The sequence below is a fragment of the Sinocyclocheilus grahami genome, unplaced genomic scaffold, assembly GCF_001515645.1.
Source record: "Sinocyclocheilus grahami isolate Dianchi unplaced genomic scaffold, SAMN03320097.WGS_v1.1 scaffold924.1, whole genome shotgun sequence".
In the NCBI taxonomy this organism is placed as follows: domain Eukaryota; kingdom Metazoa; phylum Chordata; class Actinopteri; order Cypriniformes; family Cyprinidae; genus Sinocyclocheilus; species Sinocyclocheilus grahami.
Window position 1 is genome coordinate 186,062 of NW_015506103.1, and position 24,744 is coordinate 210,805.

Sequence of the window (24,744 nt, forward strand, 5' to 3'; positions counted from 1 at the left end):
TATGTTGAGAATAAAGTCAAAATTACAAGAATCGAGTCGAAATATTTTGAGAATAAAGTCAAAATTACAAGAATCAAGTCGAAATATGTTGAGAGTGTAGTCTATATTGTACATGCACCTGATTTGAATACATGTTATTATATTATAGATATATATATATATTTTAGTTTTATAGCGAAATACATATTATAAATGTGATGAAAGATATCCCGCTTAAACTGAGCTGAATACAGCCATCTGTCACGCCACATTAAAGAGCGAGAAAAACACATTATTGTAAGACATTGTTTGTATTTCGCTGTAAAAAATGACAGAATTAGAAAGCTGAGACTTTGTTTTATATTAAAAGCACCAAAAGCACAAAGCTTATTGCTATTATTGGGTGGCTGCGCACTACAGATAATGAATGCATTCGATTTCCAATCATACTGTCCCTGAGAGTATGTGACCCAGGGTATGATTTCTGCTTAATTCTCGTAGTTTTAATGTGCTCAGATCACTTAAAAGCACCAAGTGTGAAAACACCCTCTTCTTTTCTTCTTCTTGCTTTATTGCCAGCTACTGTGCTGTGATGCAGTCAGGATTTATTTAAGATCACTTCTTATTTTCTTCTTCAATACATTCACATTTTCATTGTTTTATGTTAATTGTTACTCTGCCCCAACTCCAAATCCATCAGGAGTCAGCCTCTTTATCAGGCTCATGAATATGTAATCACAGCGGAACGTCATGCGTCACAGAGGCCAATCAGATCGCCGGACGCGCTGATTAGCGCCGCTGGAGGCCGTGGAGATTCATTCAAACGCGGCTGAGCGCGACTCGCTCGACTTTACTGTGGTGTTTTACTGGAGTTTACCGCGCTCGTGTGTGAATGCAGGACTCTGAGGGACATGGAGGCTTTTACCATCAAGAGTCGCATTAAGAGTCTCCTGCGCTCGCCGTCCATCAAACTCCGAAGGAGCCGCAGCGGCCGCATCAAAGACGGTCTGTCCAGCAAGGTAAAGAAACTCACTGCTATTATCATTATTATTATTATTAATAATATTATTATTATAGCGCTGCGCTTCAGAACCGCGCCAGTATGTATCAGATCACTCGGACATTTGTAACAATCATTTAAAACTTGTAACAAATATTTCATCACTGTAACAAACATCAAACGAACCGCTGCGCGTTCTGAAGAGTTCGCGTCCTTTGATCTGTTTCTGATCGAGTTCTGTTTAGTGATCAGTTTGTCTTTTGATCTTGAGTGAAGCTCATCTAGACTGAAGATCTCAGATGATGATGTTGTCAGTGTTTACAACCAGCACGAGAGTCAATAATAATATCGACAGAGCAAACCTCTTAAACGCATCAGCACATTCCCATGATGCTCCTGTGTTGACTTTGAGCTCGTGAAAGGTCTTTAGTTCTGAGAAACAATGATCATTATTCATTAATGCATTAATCAGCAGTAAAGCAAATTAACTTGCTGTCTATAGATCAGTTATTTCCCCACCTTAAAAACTGTTTGCTTTTTATTGTCATAATAAATGTGTGTTTATTTTATTTGTTGATTTATATTATGGTTTGTTTATATCATTTATTTTAGAAATAGTTAAAATATAATTGATTTTATATATTTATTATATATAACATAAATTTAAATATATAGAATTAATTTTATATGTTTATTAATTTATTATACATAGTATGTAAAAGTATTTATTTAATTATTTATTTGTTTTTATTTTTTAATTGTTTGGATTCACCCATAAATGTTGTGTTGTCTGTGTAATACAGTGATATTTATTCTGATCATTATGTTTTTCCCGTCATCTCAGGTGACTCTAGAGAAAGTCCTGGGCATCACGACTGCAGGAAACAGTGGTTTAACATGTGATCCGTGTTCAGGAACGGTGGCCTATCCAGCCGGGTGAGTTCACAACATGCATAAAGATCATTAATGAAGTTAATGGATGCATATAGAGCTTATTTAATCTGTTAAGGGAAGATGAACAGTCTGTTCAATGCCTTATACTGTCTTTAAATAAATATATAAATAAATAAATGCATTAGATGAAATATGGCATCTTCCTGTTTCCTACTGTAGAAATGTTAAGTGTAAGGAAAGCAGATCTCAGTCCTTGTGGCTCTTTCCCCAAGAGTATTACAGCGATTAACCAGCTGTTAATGAAAATACAAAGATTAGTTGAAGATTTAGACCTATTAATGGACTCGCGCAGTGAACGCAGTGCTTGTTTCTGTTTCATTCAGGTGTGTCGTTGTGTTACTGAACCCAGCCAAAAACACACAACAGCATCTCATCAACTCATCCAGGTGAAGAGCTACAGTATCACACGTCATTCAGTCATGTCAGGCATAAATACTCCAGTGTTAAAGGAATATGATAAAAATGAAAGCTGAACATGTCCTCATATGGCCATCCCAGATCAGGATGAGTTTGTTTCTTCATCAGATTTGGAGAAATTGCATCAGTGTCTCACTGCAAGTGAATGGGTGCCGTCAGAATGAGAGTCCAAACAGCTGATAAAAACATCACAATAATCCACAGCACTCCAGTCCATCAGTTAACATCTGGAGAAGACAAAAGCTGAAACACATCCAGCATTAAGACGAGTCTATAATCCATAATCCCAGTTAAGAAGAATATGTTCTGAGAATGTTTTGAAAATATTTCTGAATGTTCACTGAACGTTTTTTTAAATGTTTTAAAACTTTTTCTTTGTCTGTTATGTGAACATTAAGGGAACATTCTGTTTTAGAATTTTGCAAAAAAAGTGTTCTGGTGTGAATCAGGAGAGAAATCTGCACAGATCAAGCAGCGTTTAAACAGCTCTAAACACATATGTGGCTGGATTTTGATGCGAGAGATAACAGCAGATGCACTTTTTCACTGGAGGAAGAGTTATTATGGATTATGGACTCATATTTCAGTTAAAAGCGTCTTAATGCTGGATTAGTTTCAGCTTGTGTCTTCTCCAGATGTTAACTGATGGACTGGAGTGCTGTGGGTTATTGTGATGTTTTTATCAGCTGTTTGGACTCTCATTCTGACGGCACCCATTCACTTGCAGCGAGACACTGATGCAGTTTCTCCAAACCTGATGAAGAAACAAACTCCTCTCGGATGAACTGAGGGTCAGCACATTTTCAGCACACGCTCATGTTTAGGTGAATTCTTCCATTAACCTGTGTGTTGTGAATCTGTGGTTCTTCAGGAAGAGCATCAGCACGTTGTCGTTCTCGTCAGACGGCAGGTTTCTGGTCACTGGAGAGGTCAGCAGTCAGTCTCACACGCGTGTAGTTGTGGTCAGTGGTTGTGTGACTAGCTAACGGTCGGTGTGTGTTGTTCAGAGCGGTCGTCTGGCGGCGGTGTGTGTGTGGGACGTGAGCGAGGGCTCGCTGGTCTCTCAGCTGCAGGAGCACAAGTACGGCGTGTCCTGCGTGGCCTTTTCCCCCAACGGCAAATACATCGTGAGTGTGGGATCGCAGCACGACATGAGCGTCAACCTGTGGGCCTGGAAGGTAGGGTAATCACCCAGCATGCCCTGCAGCGCATCACTGCATGTGCTCACTCTGTGGTTCCTGCAGAAGAGCGCTCTGATGGCGGTGATGATGGACTGGAGTGCTGTGGATTATTGTGATGTTTTTATCAGCTGTTTGGACTCTCATTCTGACGGCACCCATTCACTTGCAGCGAGACACTGATGCAGTTTCTCCAAACCTGATGAAGAAACAAACTCCTCTCGGATGAACTGAGGGTCAGCACATTTTCAGCACACGCTCATGTTTAGGTGAATTCTTCCATTAACCTGTGTGTTGTGAATCTGTGGTTCTTCAGGAAGAGCATCAGCACGTTGTCGTTCTCGTCAGACGGCAGGTTTCTGGTCACTGGAGAGGTCAGCAGTCAGTCTCACACGCGTGTAGTTGTGGTCAGTGGTTGTGTGACTAGCTAACGGTCGGTGTGTGTTGTTCAGAGCGGTCGTCTGGCGGCGGTGTGTGTGTGGGACGTGAGCGAGGGCTCGCTGGTCTCTCAGCTGCAGGAGCACAAGTACGGCGTGTCCTGCGTGGCCTTTTCCCCCAACGGCAAATACATCGTGAGCGTGGGATCGCAGCACGACATGAGCGTCAACCTGTGGGCCTGGAAGGTAGGGTAATCACCCAGCATGCCCTGCAGCGCGTCCCTGCATCACTGCATGTGCTCACTCTGTGGTTCCTGCAGAAGAGCGCTCTGATGGCGGTGAATAAGGTGTCCAGTAAGGTGACGGCCGTGTCCTTCTCAGAGGACGGCTCTTATTTCGTCACGGCGGGGAACAGACACGTCCGCTTCTGGTATCTGGAACCGTCTCGCGCTGATCAGGTACATTAATGATGTCAAAACTGGTTTCCCTCCAAACCGTATCCTCTACGATCAGACTTTTTCGTGTTTGTTGGTAATCTTAGATGTCTGATTCTGACCACCTTCCTTCAGTTACTTCAGATTTGTTAATAAAAGCAGCTTCATAGGTTTAGAATATTTTCATTTGGCAGATTAGAGATGGATGATGATGTAGTTACGTTCTGTAAACAATCAAGTAGTTGAGATTTGCTGTATTTTATATTTCGCTTTACATGAGCATATCAAACTCTATATAAAGAGCTCTTGCAACGAAAATAATGTTTCTGGCATTCTGATGAGCTGATATTTAATACATTGTAGTAAAACTATGATTTATTTTATTTTAAATATTATTTATTTAATTAAGTTGGTTTGAAAAAGTGAACTGAAATCCTATTTAAACTTCTTCTTCTGAGACCAAATCTTAAAGTGTATCTCCTCCTAGACTTTTAAAGCTACAATCTTCAATACCTTCAGACCGGTCTGACTCGGGTTGCTGTATCTTTTCTAACTGATCCGGCTTACAGTTTTCGTAAACCAGACTATCAAAACCACCTAAAATCCCATAGACTTTCATTGAGGGGGTGAAAACATTTATACAATAAGACTTATGGTGTATTTAAGCTGTTTACTGCTGTAGCAAAGCTTAACAACTCCCTGCTGAAAAAACAGCTAAAACCAGCCTAAACTGATTGACTGCTTTGGCTGGTCTCCCAAGCTGGTTTTAAAGTGGTTTTGGCCACTTATTTTGCAGGTCAGGCTGGTCTTAGCTGTTTTTTAGCTGGTTTTAGCATTGAAACATGCTAACAAAATACTAGTAACTTGCTAATCATGCTAACAACATGCTAGCAACATGTTAATCATAACAAAATGTTAACACCATGCTAGTAACATACTAATCATGCAAACAACATGCTAGTAACTTGCTAATCATGCTAACACCATGCTAGCAACATATTAATCATGTTAGTAACTTGTTAATCATGATATCAAAATGTTAACACCATGCTAGTAACATGTTAATCATGCTAGAAAAATGTTAGTAACTTGCTAATCATGCTAACAACATGCTAGTAACATGTTAATCATGCTAACACTATGCTAACACCATGCTAGCAACATACTAATAATGCTAGTAACTTGTTAATCATAACAAAATGTTAACACCATGCTAGTAACATACTAATCATGCAAACAACATGCTAGTAACTTGTTAATCATGCTAACACCATGCTAGCAACATATTAATCATGTTAGTAACTTTTTAATCATGATATCAAAATGTTAACACCATGCTAGTAACATACTAACCATGCTAACAACATGCTAGTAACTTGCTAATAATGCTAACAAAATGATAACACCATGCTAGTAACATGTTAATCATGTTAGCAACCTGTTAGTAACTTGTTAATTATGCTAACAACATGCTAGTAACACGCTAATCATGCTAGAAAAATGTTAGTAACTTGCTAATCATGTTAGCAACATGCTAGTCATGCTAGAAACAGCCTAGCAACCACCCCAGGTACCCTAGCAATATGTTTTATACCTGTCTGTTTTTCTGATAGACTGTATTGCCTTGAAAACATTCAAACTTTAGTCTTTAAAACTATTTTAACTTTCAAACTACTTCAAAGTGATGACTTTCAGACTGCAAGCTTTTCAAACTTTCTAGCTAGGCTTTTTCAAGCCAACTTAAAGTTTGTCTACAAACTTTTCAATCTAGTTTAATTTATTAGTTATTTACACATTTGGTTAATAACTAATGAACAAGCCAACATTTCTGCCTAAACTAGCTAGATCCTGCTGGTTAGTCTGAATGGGTTTCGTTACCCACTCTGCTGTATTTGTGTTTTAATACATTCAATTAATTGTGAAGTTTGTTGGCCTTTTTATTGCACAAAATTACAAATGTACACAAATTGTTATTTAATTAAATACGTTAAATTGTTGCAATTGGAAACAAAATGTCAAATGTATTTAGAGCGCACATTCGAAACTCTTCTTTCTGACCTCGCTGTGAGCGTTTCAGACGCTGGTTTGGACCATCAGATAGATAGTGAGATCTTAGCTTGGTTTTGATTTAATTTAACGTTTAATTACATTTTTGTTGTTTGGTTTTGTTTTTCTCCTGTGGAATAAATTCACTCAGATATTGGCCCATACTGTAAGTACACACTTCAAAATAAAGGAACGTTATTGGCTTCGATGGTTCCATTAAGAACATTAAATGAGTCTTTCCATCGCACTAATGAGTCTTTATAGTGGAAACAAGTTCTTTAGATGATTACGATGTTCTTCTTCAGACTTTAAGAGCTGATGATCACTGAAGATGGTTCTTGTACAGTAATGGAAGCTTGGTTATGTTCAGTTAGAGCTGCTGTGATCGAGTGACTGATTGAGCGTTCCCATGATGCTCTGCAGCGCGTGTGTCCCGTGCCGCTGATGGGCCGCTCAGGGCTCCTCGGGGAGCTGCAGAATAACTTCTTCTGTGACGTGGCGTGTGGACGAGGCCTGAGGTCCGACAGCACCTTCTGCGTGACGGCGTCGGGTCTGCTGTGTGAGTTCAACAGCCGGAGGGTTCTGGACCGCTGGGTGCACCTGCAGGTCAGTCGGATCACATGACCTCTCGTCTGTGACACGCGTGTGCTGACGTGTTGTTGCTCACGTGTGCTCGTGCTGCAGACGGGTTCGGCGCGCTCTCTGGCGGTGACGGAGGATCTGATCTTCTGCGGCTGTGCGAGCGGAACGGTGCGAGTGTTCGGAGCGTCTGACCTGCGCTTCATCGGCTCGCTGCCCCGTCCTCATCATCTGGGCGTCCAGGTGTCCGCCGCCACACAGACCAGGTGAGAGAGACCGTAACACGTCACTGATACATTTGTTACACGCATTCAGATAGACATCAACATATGTACACTAGCAGTCAAACGTTTCTGAACAGTGAGATTTTTAATGATTTTTAAAGAAGTCCCTTCTGCTCACCAAGCCTGCATTTATTTGATATTTGTGAAATATTTTTATAATGTAAAACAGCTGTTTCTATGTGAATCTCTGTTAAACTGTAATGTATTTCTGTGATGCGCAGCTGTATTTTCAGCATCATTACTCCAGTCTTCAGTAACATTTTTTAATATTATTATCATCATTAATATTTAAAAGAGTTGAGTGCATTTTTTTCAGGATTCTTTGTTGAATAGAAACATGCAAAGATTAGCATCTATCTGAAATTATAAAGCTTTTGTAACATTATACACTCAAAAGCTTGGAGTCATTAATACTTTATATTAATAATTCATATTTTATTTAGCAAGGATGCTTTAAATGGATCAAAAGTGATGATAAAGACATTTAAATGATACAAAAGATTTCTATTTCAGATAAATGCTGATCTTTGGATCTTTGTATTCATCTGTGAATCCTGAAAAAAATGACTCGGCTGTGTTCAACATTGATAATAATCAGAAATGTTTCTCGAGCAGCAGATCAGCATATTATACTGATTTCTGAAGATCATGTGACACTGAAGACTGGAGGAATGATGCTGAAAATATTTCTCAATATTACAGTTTTTGCTGTATTTCTGATCAAATAAATGCAGGCTTGGTGAGCAGAAGAGACTTCTTTACATTAAAAATCTTACCGTTCAAAAACGTTTGACTGGTAGTTCACATATTTTTTTCCTTTAACAAATGTAATTTGTTCGATGTAGTTGTGGACGTGTGTTGAGATTGCTGAATGAGTGTGATCTCTGTCCGTCCCACACCGCATGGGTTTATGGGTTGAGTGTTTGATTAGATCTGGTTGTGTAACGTCTCTTTCTGCCAGATCTGCAGCATTAGAGCTCTGTTAACGCATTACAGGCTGTAATTAGCAGCGATCCTCCCACAGACGCTCATCTCTTCTGTTCTTCAGGCATCTGTTCAGCAGAATGCCAGACGCCCGTTACCCGGACTCAGTGGCGGTGACCTTTGACCCCGTGAACCGCTGGCTGTCCTGTGTGTATAATGACCACAGTTTATATGTGTGGGACACGAGAGACCTGCGCAAAGTGGGCAAAGTTCTCTCAGCGCTGTATCACTCGTCCTGTGTTTGGGATCTTCAGGTGAACATCCGCTCTCATACACGTCTGCGTTCATTATTCAGAATAGTATCAATACTGTAGCTTTTTCTGTAGAGCCACACACTTTTTCAACAGCCTATATTGTGTAAATACCCAACCACTCAAAACCAAGGCTGCATTTATTTGCAATACAGCAAAAATTGTGAAATATTATTAGAATGTAAAACAGCTGTTTTCTAAGTGAATCTCTGTTAAAGTGTAATGTATTTCTGTGATCATTACTCCAGTCTTCAGAAATCAGTATAATATGCTGATTTGCCTGAATAGTCTGATATAGTCTGAATCTTTCCTGATCTGTGTTTTCGGCTCTGTTCCAGATGTGTCCTATTAAGAGCGACGGCTCGTCTGATTCGTTCGTCTCGTGTTCGTCTGACAGCACTGTGCGTCTCTGGAGTTCAGACGGCGTTCACGGCGGTAACCTCCTGAGTAACGTAAGTCTGGCTGAGCGCTGAGCGTCGTGATGTCAGTCGATGACGAGTGATGAAGTGACTCTGATCTCCCGCAGGATCTTCATCACATCTTCTACATGGAGCACAGCACCGCCGCCCTGCTGGACGTGGAGGGAACTGCCATCAGTGGCTCAGAGAAAGCCGAGGGATCGAGCGCCGACAGCAGGAGCGGCATCAGAACCATCTGCATCAGTCCAGACGGGACACACCTGGCCTCCGGAGACAGAAAGGGCACACTCAGGTACAGATGATCATGTGTCGAACTGTCATGAAAATACTGTCTCAGTGCCAAAAAAATATCATTACATAAAAAAAAATGTATTTATTAATTTATTTTATTATTGTTAAAATTCTGTTTATTTGCGTAAATTTCTTTATTTACAATAATTTATTTAAATTTTACATTTAGATTTTTTTTTACTTTTATATCTATTTAATGAATTTATTTATTTATTTTTTACATTTTCATATTTATTTTTAATTAATTATTTACTTTTTTTATTTTATTTATTCATTTTTTATTATTTAACTGTTTAATTATTTACTATATTTTTTTAAGTTATTTCTTATTTGATTATTTTATTTATTTACTTTTGTTATTTGCTCTGTAATTTTTAATTTATTTATTTTTACTTATATTTTTTTCATATTTCTTATTATTTTATAAATGTATTTATTTATTGTTTTATTTGTATTTATTTTTTTGTATGATTTTTTATATATATATAAGTATCTTATATTATAAGTTAAAATGTTTTGATGAGTAAGTGTTCCAGTGTTTGAGAAGTTTCTGATGATGATGATGATGATGATGTGGTGACAGGATTCATGATCTGACGTGTATGAAGGAGCTGGTGAAGGCTGAGGTCCATGACTCTGAGATCTTATGTCTGGAATACTCCAAACCTCTGTCAGGTGAGTGTGTGTGTGTGTGTGTGTGTGTGTGTGTGTACAGGTTTATATATTCTGGTGGGGACTTAAACCTGACTACACACAGACTCATGGGGACTCGTGTCACAGTGGGGACCTAAATTGTGGTCCCCACGGGTACAAAAGCTTATAAATCATACAGAATGAAGTTTTTTGAAAATCTAAAAATGCACAGTCTCCTGTGAGGGGTAGGTTTAGGGGTAGGGTTGGTGTAGGGCAATAGAATATACGGTCTGTACAGTATAAAAACCATTACACCTATGGAGAGTCCCCGTAAGGATAGCTGACCAGAGTGTGTGTGTGTGTGAGAGGAGAGTTTGTGTGTGTGTGTGAGAGTGTGTGTGTGTGTGTGTGTGAGACCGTGACTGTGACAGTGAATGTGTGTTGGACAGGTGTGAATCTGCTGGCCACTGCGAGTCGAGATCGTCTGATCCATGTACTGGACGCTGAGGAAGACTACGGTCTGCTGCAGACTCTGGACGACCACTCGTCCTCCATCACGTCTGTCCGCTTCGCTGGTCAGAGCTCGTTGTTCCCTGTTATTATGATATAATATACACAAGCAGACGTGCGGTGGGTGTTGATCTCTGTGATCTTGTGATTGTTCGTGATGTTTGGATCAGCCGCCGGTGACGGGACGCTGCGGATCATCAGCTGTGGAGCGGATAAGAGCGTTTACATCCGCACTGCTCACAGGGTGAGTCCCGAGAAAAACCACCAGAACCTCCGATCGAATCCAGAGTTTCTCTAATGCTCTGTTAAACTGAGTGTGTGTTCATGTAACAAAACTCTTTTCATGGCTTTGGTTAATGGTACTAACCCTGGTTTGTTTAGACGGTCCGAGGAGCTGAATTCAAGCGGACTCATCATGTGGTTCGTAAAGCGACTCCTAATGACATGGATGTGGATCCCACCTGCAAGTATGCCGCCGTGGGCTGTCAGGACCGCAGCATCCGGTGAGGAGATACGGGTGTTGGTTTGAGACTGTGATGGCTTAAGTTGAGATGGTTTGATGATGTTGGTGTGTGTCTGTGGTTGTCTAGAGTGATCAACATCAGCAGCGGCAAACAGAAGAGATCCTTCAGCGGCTCTCAGACTGAAGACGGCAGTTTGCTGAAGGTCCAGTCACTGACACACAGCTCAACCCGACGTGTAGAAGCCGTTCACACAAAGAATAATAACTATAATGATAACTATATCAGCGTCCACACATCAGTCTGTTTATTATAAGCACTCGCTGCAGTTTTAAATACACAAGCTCTTTAAAATCATATGGATTCTGATTGGCTGTTAATGTTTCTTTCTGAAAGTGATTCCAAGGATATTTTTCTTCTGTGTTGTTATTATAGTTGTGTGCACTTACTATTCTGTTAGTGATTATTAAACGCGAACTGCCTTTTTTAAAATTATTTTGTACTGTTCTCTGAGGTCCACTTATAATGTTATCAAGATTTTTTTCATCAAAAAACTCTGAAAAAAGCTCTGTTTGAGTAGGCGTGGCAGATTGTAGACTCTGAAGTAAACGCCCACTGCTGTGATTGGCTAACAGCTGTGTATGATTGACAGCGTACATCCTTCACAGATGGACGCTGCTGTAATTTAGGTCAAAAACGCATAAATACTCGGTACATATCAAACGATCTCTAATAACAGAAAAAGCAAGAGTGAGCACATAATGAAAACAGTTCCTCACACTTGTGTGAATGTGTGAATCGGTGGGCGGGGCTAAAGAGGCAGCGCTGTAGAATCGGTGGGCGGGGCTAAAGAGGCAGCACTGTAGAATCGGCCGGCGGGGCTAAACAGGCGGTGCTGTAGAACTGGCGGGCGGGGCTAAACAGGCAGTGCTGTAGAATCGGTGGGCGGGGCTAAAGAGGCAGCGCTGTAGAATCGGTGGGCGGGGCTAAAGAGGCAGCGCTGTAGAATCGGTGGGCGGGGCTAAAGAGGCAGCGCTGTAGAATCGGTGGGCGGGGCTAAAGAGGCAGCGCTGTAGAATCGGTGGGCGGGGCTAAAGAGGCAGCGCTGTAGAATCGGTGGGCGGGGCTAAAGAGGCAGCGCTGTAGAATCGGTGGGCGGGGCTAAAGAGGCAGCGCTGTAGAATCGGTGGGCGGGGCTAAAGAGGCAGCGCTGTAGAATCGGTGGGCGGGGCTAAAGAGGCAGCGCTGTAGAATCGGTGGGCGGGGCTAAAGAGGCAGCGCTGTAGAATCGGTGGGCGGGGCTAAAGAGGCAGCGCTGTAGAATCGGTGGGCGGGGCTAAAGAGGCAGCGCTGTAGAATCGGTGGGCGGGGCTAAAGAGGCAGCGCTGTAGAATCGGTGGGCGGGGCTAAAGAGGCAGCGCTGTAGAATCGGTGGGCGGGGCTAAAGAGGCAGCGCTGTAGAATCGGTGGGCGGGGCTAAAGAGGCAGCGCTGTAGAATCGGTGGGCGGGGCTAAAGAGGCAGCGCTGTAGAATCGGTGGGCGGGGCTAAAGAGGCAGCGCTGTAGAATCGGTGGGCGGGGCTAAAGAGGCAGCGCTGTAGAATCGGTGGGCGGGGCTAAAGAGGCAGCGCTGTAGAATCGGTGGGCGGGGCTAAAGAGGCAGCGCTGTAGAATCGGTGGGCGGGGCTAAAGAGGCAGCGCTGTAGAATCGGTGGGCGGGGCTAAAGAGGCAGCGCTGTAGAATCGGTGGGCGGGGCTAAAGAGGCAGCGCTGTAGAATCGGTGGGCGGGGCTAAAGAGGCAGCGCTGTAGAATCGGTGGGCGGGGCTAAAGAGGCAGCGCTGTAGAATCGGTGGGCGGGGCTAAAGAGGCAGCGCTGTAGAATCGGTGGGCGGGGCTAAAGAGGCAGCGCTGTAGAATCGGTGGGCGGGGCTAAAGAGGCAGCGCTGTAGAATCGGTGGGCGGGGCTAAAGAGGCAGCGCTGTAGAATCGGTGGGCGGGGCTAAAGAGGCAGCGCTGTAGAATCGGTGGGCGGGGCTAAAGAGGCAGCGCTGTAGAATCGGTGGGCGGGGCTAAAGAGGCAGCGCTGTAGAATCGGTGGGCGGGGCTAAAGAGGCAGCGCTGTAGAATCGGTGGGCGGGGCTAAAGAGGCAGCGCTGTAGAATCGGTGGGCGGGGCTAAAGAGGCAGCGCTGTAGAATCGGTGGGCGGGGCTAAAGAGGCAGCGCTGTAGAATCGGTGGGCGGGGCTAAAGAGGCAGCGCTGTAGAATCGGTGGGCGGAGCTAAACAGGCGGCGCTGTAGAACTAGCGGGCGGGGCTAAACAGACGGCGCTGTAGAACTGGTGGGTGGGGCTCAACAGGCGGCAAGTCAAATCACTTTTATTTATATAGCGCTTTTAACAATACAGATTGTGTCAAAGCAACTGAACAGCATTAATTAGGAAAATAGTGTGTCAATAATGCAAAATGACACTAGTAAACACTCATTGTTTTTGGTGTGAATGAGACTTAAAGAGTAAGTTCACAGATTTTCAGCCAGCTTTGTATCGTTACAATGTTGGTAGTATCAGGGATATTATCGTTAACTAAAACTAAAAACATTAACGTTTTCATTACTTGAAATAAAATGAACATTATCTAAAATAAAAAAAGTATATATTAAAAACTTTTTCAGCTAGTTTCAGAGGCAACATCTCTCATTTTCATTGAAGTTTGTTTCAAAAATGTGTAAAATGCTTTAAATGTCAAGAAAATCATTATATACATGTAACAAATTATAACTGGGTAGTATATATAAATGGACAATATGAATCAGTGTTATTTTAGTATCATTGAGATACTATTATAGTTTGTTAATATTTTGAATTAGATTTTATTTTTATATTTTCTGCTTTCATGTTAATTTTAGTTAAAAATTTAGTAATTTTGTTGTGATTGTCGTTTTTGTTGTTTTTAAATAGGTCTAACATCATTTATTAATTTTTATTTCAGTGTTAATTATTTTGGGACATCATGTTAAACTACATGAAAAAGAGAAATGTTGTCTGTTCACGGTGTGTGTGTGTTCACTACTCACTGCTGTGTGTGTGCACTTTGATGGGTTAAATGCAGAGCACAAATTCCGAGTATGGAACACCATACTTGGCTACATGTCCCTTTCAATTTCATAAGTTAAATAGTTTTTTTGTATATTTTATTTCAGTTAACATTTATTTCAAGTAGCATTTTTTATGGTTTAATTTTAGTCAACTATAATAACCCTGCTGATCAAACTTCCACTGCCCACAGACAGACTAATGGGCGGGGCCAAAATCAAAAGTGCATTATGGGTAGTGTGGTTTTGGTAATCATTGTGGGATCGCCACGCCACAGCTCTTTCTCAGTTTTTTTTCTCATCATGTTGCACCTATTTAAAAAAAAATAAATAAATAAAAAATTATTGAAAGCCAGCAGTGAATCACTTAATTCAGCCATGAAGTGAAGTTTGTGGTTTCTGCAGGTTCAGATTGATCCGTCTGGTCTGTTTGTGGCCTCCAGCTGCTCTGATAAGAACATCAATCTGATCGACTTCCAGACCGGAGAGAGTCTGGCCACTGTGTTTGGACACTCGGGTAACATGGTGCTTCTTCTATCTTCTTCAGTGTGTGATGATGATGACGGTGGTGATTATTGTGACTGTGATGATGGTAGTGATTGTGATGATGGTAGTGATTGTGATGATGGTAGTGATTGTGACTGATGGTGGTGATTGTGACTGTGATGATGGAGGTGATTGTGACTGTGGCTGGAGGGGCTGTGACTGATGGTGGGGATTGTGACTGTGATGATGGTGGTGATTGTGACTGTGATGATGGAAGTAATTGTGACTGATGGTGGTCATTGTGACTGTGATGATGGTGGTGATTGTGACTGTGACTGGTGGTGGTGATTGTGACTGATGAGATTGATTGTGACTGTGATGATGGTAGTGATTGTGACAGATGGTAGTGATTGTGACTGATGGTGGTAGTAATTGTGGCTAATGATGGTGATTGTGACTGTGGTGATTGTGACTGATGATGGTGATTGTGACTGTGATGGTGGTAGTGATTGTGACTGATGGTGGTGCTTGTGGCTGATGGTGGTAATTGTGACTGTGATGGTGGTAGTGATTGTGACTGATGGTGGTAATTGTGACTGATGATGGTAGTGATTTTGACTGTGATGGTGGTCATTGTGACTGATGGTGGTCATTGTGGCTGATGATGGTGATTTGTAACTAATGATGGTAGTGATTGTGACTGATGATGGTAGTGTTTGTCACTGTGATGGGGGATTGTGACTGATGGTGGTCATTGTGACTGATGATGGTGGTGACTTGAATGATGATGATGATGATGGTAATTGTGACTGTGATGGTGGTGATTGTGACTGTGATGGTGGTGATTTGTGATTGTGACTGATGGTGGTCATTGTGACTGATGATGGTAATTGTGACTGTGATGGTGGTGATTGTGACTGATGGTGGTCATTGTGGCTGATGATGGTATTTGTGACTGTGATGGTGGTGATTGTGACTGTGATGGTGGTGACTGTGATTATGGGGATTCGGGCCATGATTGTGACTGTGTTGTTCCTGTTGGCAGAGAACATCACGGCTCTGAGGTTCAGCAGTGACTGCAGGCGTCTGCTCTCATCTTCAGCTGACAGGTTTGACTCCAGCTATTCTTCTGTTCAGCTCCTGTCATGCTGTGAATCTCACTGACCGCATCTGTTGTGTTTCAGCTGTATCTTTGTGTGGCAGCTCGCTCCTGAACTCACTATCAGTATGAGAGAGAGACTGTCTGCGATCAGACGCCGTGACAGGGCATCAAGCGTCAGGAACAATCCCTTCAGGTACAGGAGAGTTTGACGTCCGCATCATGTGCATTTGACTGATTAAAGCCTGTGTTTAGTTTGATTATAAATGAGTTTGTGTCTGTTTCAGATGTTCTTCTGTGACTGGATTCACACTGCACAGATCCACATCCATCATGACCTGCTCATCTGAGAGCGAACGAGAGGAAGAGGAAGATGATGAAGACATGAAGACAGCTGAAGAGACTGGTCAGAACACACACACCTTTACTCTAAAGAAGGACTTCTGTTGTTTTATATACAGCTACATATGAATACTATAACCTAACAGTAACACAACATTTTCCACGTTCACTGTTTTTTTTGTGTTTTTTTTTGGAATATAATGCACACAATGGATGCACACAAAGACAGTTCAGATCTAGCTGACTTCTGGATACAAATTTGCCCCCCAAAATATGGTTCAGTAGATACAAACCAGAATTTTTATAGGAAAATAAAACGGAAACCATTAAAAATGTTACTTGTAATAAAATAAATAATAACTTAAATGTTACTTCAGCTAGTTTCCAATGCAACATTGCTCATTTTCATTTACTTCAACTTGATGTACTAAAATAACTAAAACTGAAATAAAAATAAATAAAAATTATATAGACATACTTACAATTTTTTAAAAAGAAAACAGAGAATTTAAAAGTTAAAACATAATTCCAAGTACTAATTACAATTATAATACAATTTCTGTTTTTATCAATTATATTAAACTGACTTACAAAACTTAGTTTAACTTGATGTACAAAAAAACCAAACAAATAATTAAAACTGAAATGAAATGTAAAACTATACATGCATTTAAAAAGCTAATAAAAATGAGAAAAACACAAAATAAAATTACTGAAACTTTAACCAAAATTAAAATGAAAACAAAATATAAAATTAAAAACGTTTAATTTAAAGCCTAAAATCTATAATAGGATATCAATGCTACACACACACAGACACACGTGTTGGTATATGTGGTTTACGGGGACTCTCCATTGGCGTAATGGTTTTTCTACTGGACAAACTATTTTCTATCCTCTTACCCTAACCCTGCCCCTCACACACAACTACAGGCATTTTTACATTCTCAAAAACACTGTTTACTATGTTTTCAAGCCATTTGGTTTACAGGGACACAGGAAGTGTAAACCTCATAAACCATGTTAATGTTGTAATATCCATGTCATTACACACATTTGTGTCCTCATAAATCATATATACCAGAACACACACACACATGTGTATCTCAACGCTTACAGAGGTTAATGTGATGTGGATCTGATCCTGTCGTCTTCTCTCTTATAAAGGTGCATCTGATGAAACGCACTGGAATCCAGTGAAGGTCTGTATCTCACACTGGAGTCAGTCTTTAGCAGCTTGCTGTAAAGCTGATCGATCTGAAATGTGTTTTCATGAATGATTGAGCCATATGTGACCCTGGAGCACAGAAGCAGTGTTGAGTCGCTGGGGGATATTTGTAGCAATAGCCAACAATACATTGTATGGGTCACAATTATACATTTCTCTTTGATGCCAAAAATCATTAGGATATTAAGTAAAGATCATGTTCCATGAAGATATTTTGTAAATCTCCTACCGTAAATATATCAAAACTTAATGTTTGATTAGTAATATGCATTGCTAAGAACTTCATTTGAACAACTTTAAAGATGATTTTCTCAATATTTAGTTTTTTTTGCACCCTCAGATTCCAGATTTTCAAATAGTTGTATCTCCGCCAAATATTGTGCTATCCTAACAAACCATACATTAATGGAAGCTTATTTATTCAGTTTAAAAATGTTGAAAAATGTACACTTAAGACTGGTTTTGTGATCCAGGGTCACATATTAGGTTTGTTTGTTCTCATTGAACTCCAGAAATAAAGCCTGGTTTAGGCTCAAAACTGAACATTTCATCCAGGGTTTACCAAACTGTGCTTCATAATCATCATGATTCATAAAAATTGTAAATTAAATCATTTAAAAATAAAACATTTGCTAAAAAAAAAAAAGTGGTTTAGCTACATGTCATGTGATCATTTACCGACATCAGAGAACCATGAAGTGTTGGTAAATTATTGAAATATTACTTTAAAATCTCATGGCGACTTTCAGATCAAATGGGTTTGTTTTATGAAAACGTTTGGGAATCATCAACATGATTCATAAAAAAGGTAAAATAAAACATTTAAAAAAAAAACATTTGCTAAAAAAAAAAAAAAAAGTGGTTTAGCTACATGTCATGTGATCATTTACCGACATCAGAGAACCATGAATGTGTTGGTAAATTATTGAAATATTACTTTAAAATCTCATGGCGACTTTCAGATCAAATGGGTTTGTTTTATGAAAACGTTTGGGAATCACCGACATACAGGAAAAATACAAGGTTTGTGAAAGTGACAACCAAAATGTGTGATGCAACCTGAAGCCACATGACACCAGCGTTTGACGTCGATGTCTGTAGGAGGCGTCTGTAGACTCGAGTGCGTCTGCGGTGGCGTGCCGTCCTCGCAGGCGCTGGTCCTGTCGTGTGGGATCGCTGGAGCTCATGGTGAAGTCCATGCTGGAGCTGCGGCAGCTCGGTTCACTTTCTGAAGCTCCAGGCCAGAGCAGAAGCTGCGCTGATCGATGCAGCACCTCCAGCCTGCAGGTCACTATTACTTCAGCCCATTTCATTTCACTTAATAAGCATTTGAACTGCAGATATTATATTGATATAATTATGTAGCACTCCATTTTGTTGTTATAATAATACTTTATGATAGATTTATTCAAATAAACATTAAATACTTAAGAACAGGTTCAATAAAATATCATGAAAATGTAATAGTGCATATATGTGACCCTGGAGCACAAAACCAGTCGTAAGGGTCAATTTTGTGAAATTGAGGTTTATTCATCATCTGCAAATGATTTTATAATTTCAAAATATAAAGGAAAAAGTATAAATGAATGACTAATAAGCCAATAAGTGCTCCTCTGCTGCCCTCTACTGGTTATAATGGTGATTTGATGTATTTTTTTTATTTTACACAAGTGTTTGTTCATAACCACATGAAAATGTAATAGTGCATATATGTGACCCTGGAGCACAAAACGTCGTAAGGGTCAATTTTGTGAAATTGAGGTTTATTCATCATCTGCAAACTGAATAAATAAGCTCTCCATTGATGTATGGTTTGTTAGGATAGGACAATATTTGAAAATCTGGAATCTGAGGGTGCAAAAATAATCTAAATATTGAGAAAATCATCTTTAAAGTTCTTAGCAATGCATATTACTAATCAAACATTAAGTTTTGATTTATTTACGGTAGGACATTTACTAAATATCTTCATGGAACATGATCTTTACTTAATATCCTAATGATTTTTGGCATAAAAGAGAAATGTATAATTGTGACCCATACAATGTATTGTTGGCTATTGCTACAAATATCCCCCAGCGACTCAACACTGCTTTTGTGCTGCAGGCTCACGTATATTGATCAAAATGCTCCTCTCTAGAGATATTTTTTTCAGCTGACTTTCGATGTTACATGACATTATTGATCTCAAGTTGTTTTATTGATATCTTTCTGCGGTTGAATCACTGATTGATGGATTCCATGATTCATGATTGATTTCAGTGTTTCTTCTGATGTTCATTCATGTTTATTTGTTGCTGTAACTAGTAGTAAAGAGGAAGAGATGATCAGCCATCTGTCACCACACATCTGAATCGGTTATTAATGTTCAGCTGAATATTCTCTAGTCCTCCAGGCTTCATTCGTGTGGTTCTCTGTGTTGTTCAGGATTGGAGTCTCCGGCGTCCTCGAGACTCGGCCTGGCTGGTTCCCGTCGGCGCTCCTGAACCTGAGGGTGTGGTTCTGTACCCGGATCACTGTCCCAGCACCAGCAGCCTGCCTGGACCGTCCTACCGGATACAGGCTCTGTCTGAGACCGCCGAACACGAGGAGAGAGCAGAAGAAGCCCAGAGCCCAGTCAGCGGAGCCTCCATGGGCTACGGCAGCGGAGGATCCAGTCCAGACCACCGACACCACAGTAAAACCTCACACACACGGGGGGATTAGAGATAGCTAAACTTTAAAAATACATGTTTTAATTCAGCAGAATTAAAAACCTGAAAAATTACTTTTTTACTCTGAAGACTTCTTTTGAGTGTGAATGATCCTTTAATGAAAATTTTTTTCTTCACACTTGGGTTTTCACTTTACAAGATTCAAAACTCATTCAATATGACTATGAAATAATTTTAATTGAGTATTAATAAAAATATGAAGTAATATGTAATCATTCTATAGTACTGTAAAATAGAAAAACAATATTTACTAAATAATTATAGAAAAATACAATATAAATGTATATCTCTCGCAAACGCGCCGTTACGGAGATATGGCCGTTCAAAGTTTCAATGGTATTTCATGCACTTAAGCTTTAAAGCGTTTCATCCAGGTCGCCAGTAGCAAACAATGGACTCTGCTGGACAATCTACGTAATTACACCATTTACAAGCATTTTATCTGCGTTTTATGTTCTGGAAAAAAAAATTTCATAACGGTGGCATATTTGCCGATACGATATATCTGCGACAGGCTCATATCGGCCGATAAAATCGGCAAAATGATATATCAGTCGGGCTCTAATCAGTTTCTAGGGAATGCATAATAAGTCACCAAATGCATGAATGCAACCGTAACCGATTGAGACTCCACCAGTAACCGCTCCGATGAAGAATCATGAGCTGTTTTTCTCTCAGATGTGGAGGCGCTGGGCTCTGATGATGAATCCGGTGACGGTAGCACACAGCCGATCTGTGATTCTGAGAGCGTTCCGCATCAAGACGCCTGGAGGAGAAGCTCTGAGACGCTGACGGATGACAACGATGCAGGTAAACGCTCTCTAGTTTTTCTTCTTCTTTTGTAAGTCACTTTGGATAAAAGCATCTGCTGAATGCATGGATGTAACACTTTTGAGTCTTTGCTTTTGTTCTCAGGGTCTCGGATGAGAGCTGAAGGTTTGCACAGCCAGAAGTCCTCTAGCAGATCCAGTGCGGCAGTGAAGCCCACGGTGAGCGGCGTCAGGCCCCTGATGGAGGACGCAGGAGAGCCCTATCGTCCAGCGCAGAGGAGCCACCCGTACCTGAGCCGCGTCAGCAGGACCTCAGCTGGACTCCAGAAGTCTGCTTCAGCACACAGTCTGAGCGCCGACCGTGAGTGTCTGATCTGATGAGGGCTGGTCAGCAAAGGCTCTGGAATACATCACACTGATTCAGAGCGTTTTAAAGCGCGTTCATCATTAGGTCAAGATTTTTGTGAAATAATACATTACATTTTTGGCTTATTTTCCGCCGCCTCCAGAACACTCTGAATATACGGCACGAGTCACATGGGATCATTTTACCAGAGTTTTGCATTCTTTAAAAAAAGCTTTATTTAAGGCTTTAAATGCACAATATTGTCAAAATCTGACATTGTGACACTTTGTTTTTCTGCACTGCAAAAAATGAATATATTTTCCAGGACAACAAATCTAAACATCCTTAAATCAAGACACATTTACTGGAGATGCAAAATGACACGTCTTGTTTTCTGAAAAATATATGAAAATTAAGTGACTTAAGTGAATGCTTATGACAAGAAAAAATATCTGCCAAAGGGGTAAGAAAAATAAACTGTTTAAAGGGAAATTTTTATTTTTCTGACCCTACTGGCAGACATTTGTTTAAGCATCAGGTCACTTAATTTGTATAATTTTTTTTTAGAAAATAAGATTTGTCTTTTTTTCTTCTCAAGAAATTATATATTTTTGAAGTTTTTTTTGTTTTGTTTTTTGTTAGTATGATCCTCAACAAAACAAAACAAGTGTGTTCACACGTGGCGTTGCTCTTTATAAGAACCAAGTTAGAAATCTTTCCACTTGCGTTTTCATGTTTTGACTCATTCATTAAAAAAAAAAAAGATATATATATATATATATATGTGGATATTATTATTCATCATGCAGCCTTAACGCTCATTTGCATTTAAAGAGACCGGCACGAAAAACAGCGCGTTTCTGCTTCCACTCAAAATAGGCATTTTCAAAATGTTATAATAAATGATCTGAGGAGTATTTTGAGCTGAAACTTCACAGACACATTCTGGGGACACCAGAGACTTATATTACATATTGTAAAAAGGGGCATAATATGTGTCCTTTAATGTATTTATTTTTCCCTGCAGGAAGGTCCCTGTCTCCGTCCCGTCTGCGGCGAGCAGCGCGTCCCATCCTGTCTAAGCTCAGTCTGGTGAAGGTCGCCCCTCATCAGCCGTCCTCGCCTCAGCCGTGGGACAGTCCGACCCAGAGCCGTGTCCTCCGCTCCTACATGAGCCCCACTACCAGCTCCATGGCCAAAACCAGCCGCTCTGCGTCCATCGGCGACAGCCTGCATGTGGGCAGCAGCTCCTGCGAGAGTCTGGTGCTCCCCGTGCCGTCCCTCCTCACAAACACCGTCAGACCCCACGTGTGTCAGCGCCTGAGCAGATCGGCTTCATCGCAGAACCTTCTCTCTGACCCGAGCGCTTCTTCATCCTCCTCCTCCTCCTCCTCCAGCAGCACAGACCCCCAGCAGACGCTGTCTCACACGCCTCGAGCGGAGGTCAAGGCTTTCTCTGTGATGTCTGACTCTCCTGATGATCAAGGTTTGCCCTGGCGACGCTCTTCCTCCGTCATGCTTCTTCCTCTCTGTTTCTCTCCCTTCTTCTCGCTCTCCTCCAGCCGTCTGTGTGTTTCGGGTGAGTTCACGCTGTGTTCATATTCTCTCAGTCATTCGTTACCGCTGGTTTGGTTTCTCCTGCTGTGTGATGGTTCTGATATCTAGATGTTTTAGCAGCTGATGTCGTGCGATCAGTCTTTCACAGACTGACGACGCTTCTCCACAGTTACTAACATCATAAATTAAGCAACGTTTTTTTAATATTTATTTTCATTTTTAAAAATGTAATGTACATTTATAACACTATACTTTGTTTTCTTACCCTGGTATTGAATAACATTAAGCTAGTTAACACTGCAGTGTGATGGTAAATTTGACATCTTTTTTTTTTTTGACCAACATATACAATCTCTCTATTTTTTCCTCTTTTGGAATATCAGAAAAACACTATGGACGTTGTGTTTTTAAAACACATTCTGACGGCACCCATTCACTGCAGAGCATCCATTGCTGAGCACATTTTATAGCAGCTTCAAATGCGTCTCATAAGTCTGTATTGGTGACGTTCTGATGGACTCTGTCATTGATCTGATGATGGTGATGTTCACAGAAGCGTCGGTCGGGCTGGAGCTCTGCAGGCGGGCCGCAGCTGATCTGTGCAGCAGTGTGAGGACAGCGACGCGGCTCTACAGGACGGTGAGTGACTAGTGAACTTCAGCTCTGTAAGTCTGTCACTTCTGCAGCATGCTCATCGATGGCACCGAGTCATTACTATATCTCTGTGTGGTGTTTCAGCTGATCTCCCATGATGCCGAGCGCAGTGCAGAGCAGCAGCAGATGCATCAGCTGATGTCAGACGCGCTGCTGCTCGTGCGATCGGAGCTGGATTCAGTGTCTGGATCGTCTGGAGCTGTGAGGATGGAGGAGGGAAAGGAGACGCTCGCGTTACTGGAGCAATACTCACAACTGCTGCTGCGCTCGGTGCAGAGGAGACTCCATCAGGACGAGTAGAGCTGCAGATCCACGCGTGTGTGTGTGTGTGAGAGAGAGAGTGCGTGTCTGTGTGTGAGAGTGTGTGTGTGTGTGCGCGCATGTGTGTGCGTGTGTGTGTGAGAGAGCGTGTGTGTGTGTGTGAGTGAGAGAGAGAGTGTGTGTGTGTGAGTGAGAGAGTGTGTGTGTGTGTGTGTGAGAGAGCGTGCGTGTGTGTGTGTGTGTGTGTGAGAGAGAGAGTGCGTGTCTGTGTGTGAGAGTGTGTGTGTGTGTGTGTGTGCGCGCATGTGTGTGCGTGTGTGTGTGAGAGAGCGTGCGTGTGTGTGTGTGTGAGTGAGAGAGAGAGTGAGAGAGTGTGTGTGAGTGAGAGAGTGTGTGTGTGTGAGTGAGAGAGTGTGTGTGTGTGTGTGTGTGTGTGTGAGAGAGAGAGTGTGTGTGTGTGAGTGTGTGTGTGTGTGTGTGTGTGTTGAGTGAGAGTGAGTGTGTGTGTTGAGTGAGAGTGAGTGTGTGTGTTGAGTGAGAGTGAGTGTGTGTGTTGAGTGAGAGTGAGTGTGTGTGTTGAGTGAGAGTGAGTGTGTGTGTTGAGTGAGAGTGAGTGTGTGTGTTGAGTGAGAGTGAGTGTGTGTGTTGAGTGAGAGTGAGTGTGTGTGTTGAGTGAGAGTGAGTGTGTGTGTTGAGTGAGAGTGAGTGTGTGTGTTGAGTGAGAGTGAGTGTGTGTGTTGAGTGAGAGTGAGTGTGTGTGTTGAGGGAGAGTGAGTGTGTGTGTGTGTGTGTGTGTGTGTGAGTGAGTGAGTGTGTGTGTGTGTGTGTGCGCGTGTGTGAATGTGTGCATGAATGAGTGTGTGCGTGTGTGTGCTTGAGTGTGAGTGAGTGAGTGCGTGTGTGTGTGTGCTTGAGTGTGAGTGAGTGTGTGTGCATGTGTGAGTGTGCGTGTGTGTGAGTGAGTGAATGTGTGCGTGAATGAGTGTGTGTGAGTGTGTGTGAGTGTGTGTGTGAGAGTGTGTGCTTGAGTGTGTGTGAGTGAGTGTGTTTGAGTGTGAGTGTGTGTGTCTGTGTGAGTGAGTGTGTGTTTGAGTGTGAGTGTGTGTGCGTCTGTGTGAGTGAGTGAGTGTGTGCGTGAGTGTGTGTGAGTGTGCGTGTGTGTGCTTGAGTGTGAGTGAGTGTGTGTGTGTGCGTGTGCGAGTGTGTGCGTGAGTGAGTGTGCGTGAGAGTGTGCGTGAGTGAGTGTGTGCGTGAGTGTGTGTGAGTGTGCATGTGTGTGAGTGAGTGTATGCGTGAATGAGTGTGTGTGTGTGTGTGTGCTTGAGTGTGAGTGAGTGTGAGTGCGTGTGTGTGCGTGAGTGAGTGAGTGTGTGTGTGTGTGTGTGGGTGTGTGT

At 41.7% G+C, this 24,744-nt stretch overlaps 1 protein-coding gene across 5 annotated transcripts; it reads left to right on the forward strand.

Annotated features, from left to right (window-relative positions):
- The first annotated feature begins 793 nt into the window (after positions 1-793).
- LOC107564326 (mitogen-activated protein kinase-binding protein 1-like) lies at positions 794-23,800 on the forward strand. 5 transcript variants are annotated; one of them, XM_016249373.1, is made up of 29 exons: positions 794-998; positions 1,824-1,915; positions 2,257-2,319; positions 3,222-3,279; positions 3,358-3,528; positions 4,226-4,363; positions 6,809-6,991; positions 7,070-7,230; positions 8,297-8,486; positions 8,822-8,935; positions 9,010-9,194; positions 9,777-9,868; positions 10,276-10,401; positions 10,507-10,580; positions 10,718-10,839; positions 10,927-11,002; positions 14,296-14,407; positions 15,422-15,485; positions 15,561-15,671; positions 15,763-15,881; positions 16,985-17,019; positions 18,147-18,332; positions 19,476-19,725; positions 20,441-20,572; positions 20,678-20,893; positions 21,906-22,457; positions 22,989-23,074; positions 23,174-23,405; positions 23,761-23,800. In XM_016249373.1, exons 1-28 carry the CDS (start codon positions 891-893, stop codon positions 23,387-23,389), a joined length of 4,032 nt encoding a protein of 1,343 aa, XP_016104859.1. In that variant the 5' UTR covers positions 794-890; the 3' UTR covers positions 23,390-23,405; positions 23,761-23,800. The 5 variants fall into 5 exon arrangements, with proteins under 5 accessions (XP_016104859.1, XP_016104860.1, XP_016104858.1 ...); XM_016249374.1 differs by lacking the exon at positions 23,761-23,800 and adding an exon at positions 23,576-23,615; XM_016249372.1 differs by lacking the exon at positions 23,761-23,800 and having other exon boundaries at positions 23,174-23,462.
- The last annotated feature ends 944 nt before the right edge of the window (positions 23,801-24,744 follow it).

What these genes read in the sequence shown, in the direction of transcription:
- LOC107564326 (XM_016249373.1), top strand. Translation starts at nt 891, where the DNA reads ATGGAGGCTTTTACCATCAAGAGTCGCATTAAGAGTCTCCTGCGCTCG. An exon ending in TCCGCCGCCACACAGACCAG is followed by an intron (nt 7,231 to 8,296) that starts GTGAGAGAGACC and finishes TCTGTTCTTCAG; the next exon opens with GCATCTGTTCAGCAGAATGC. An exon ending in TCCAGACCACCGACACCACA is followed by an intron (nt 19,726 to 20,440) that starts GTAAAACCTCAC and finishes TTTTTCTCTCAG; the next exon opens with ATGTGGAGGCGCTGGGCTCT.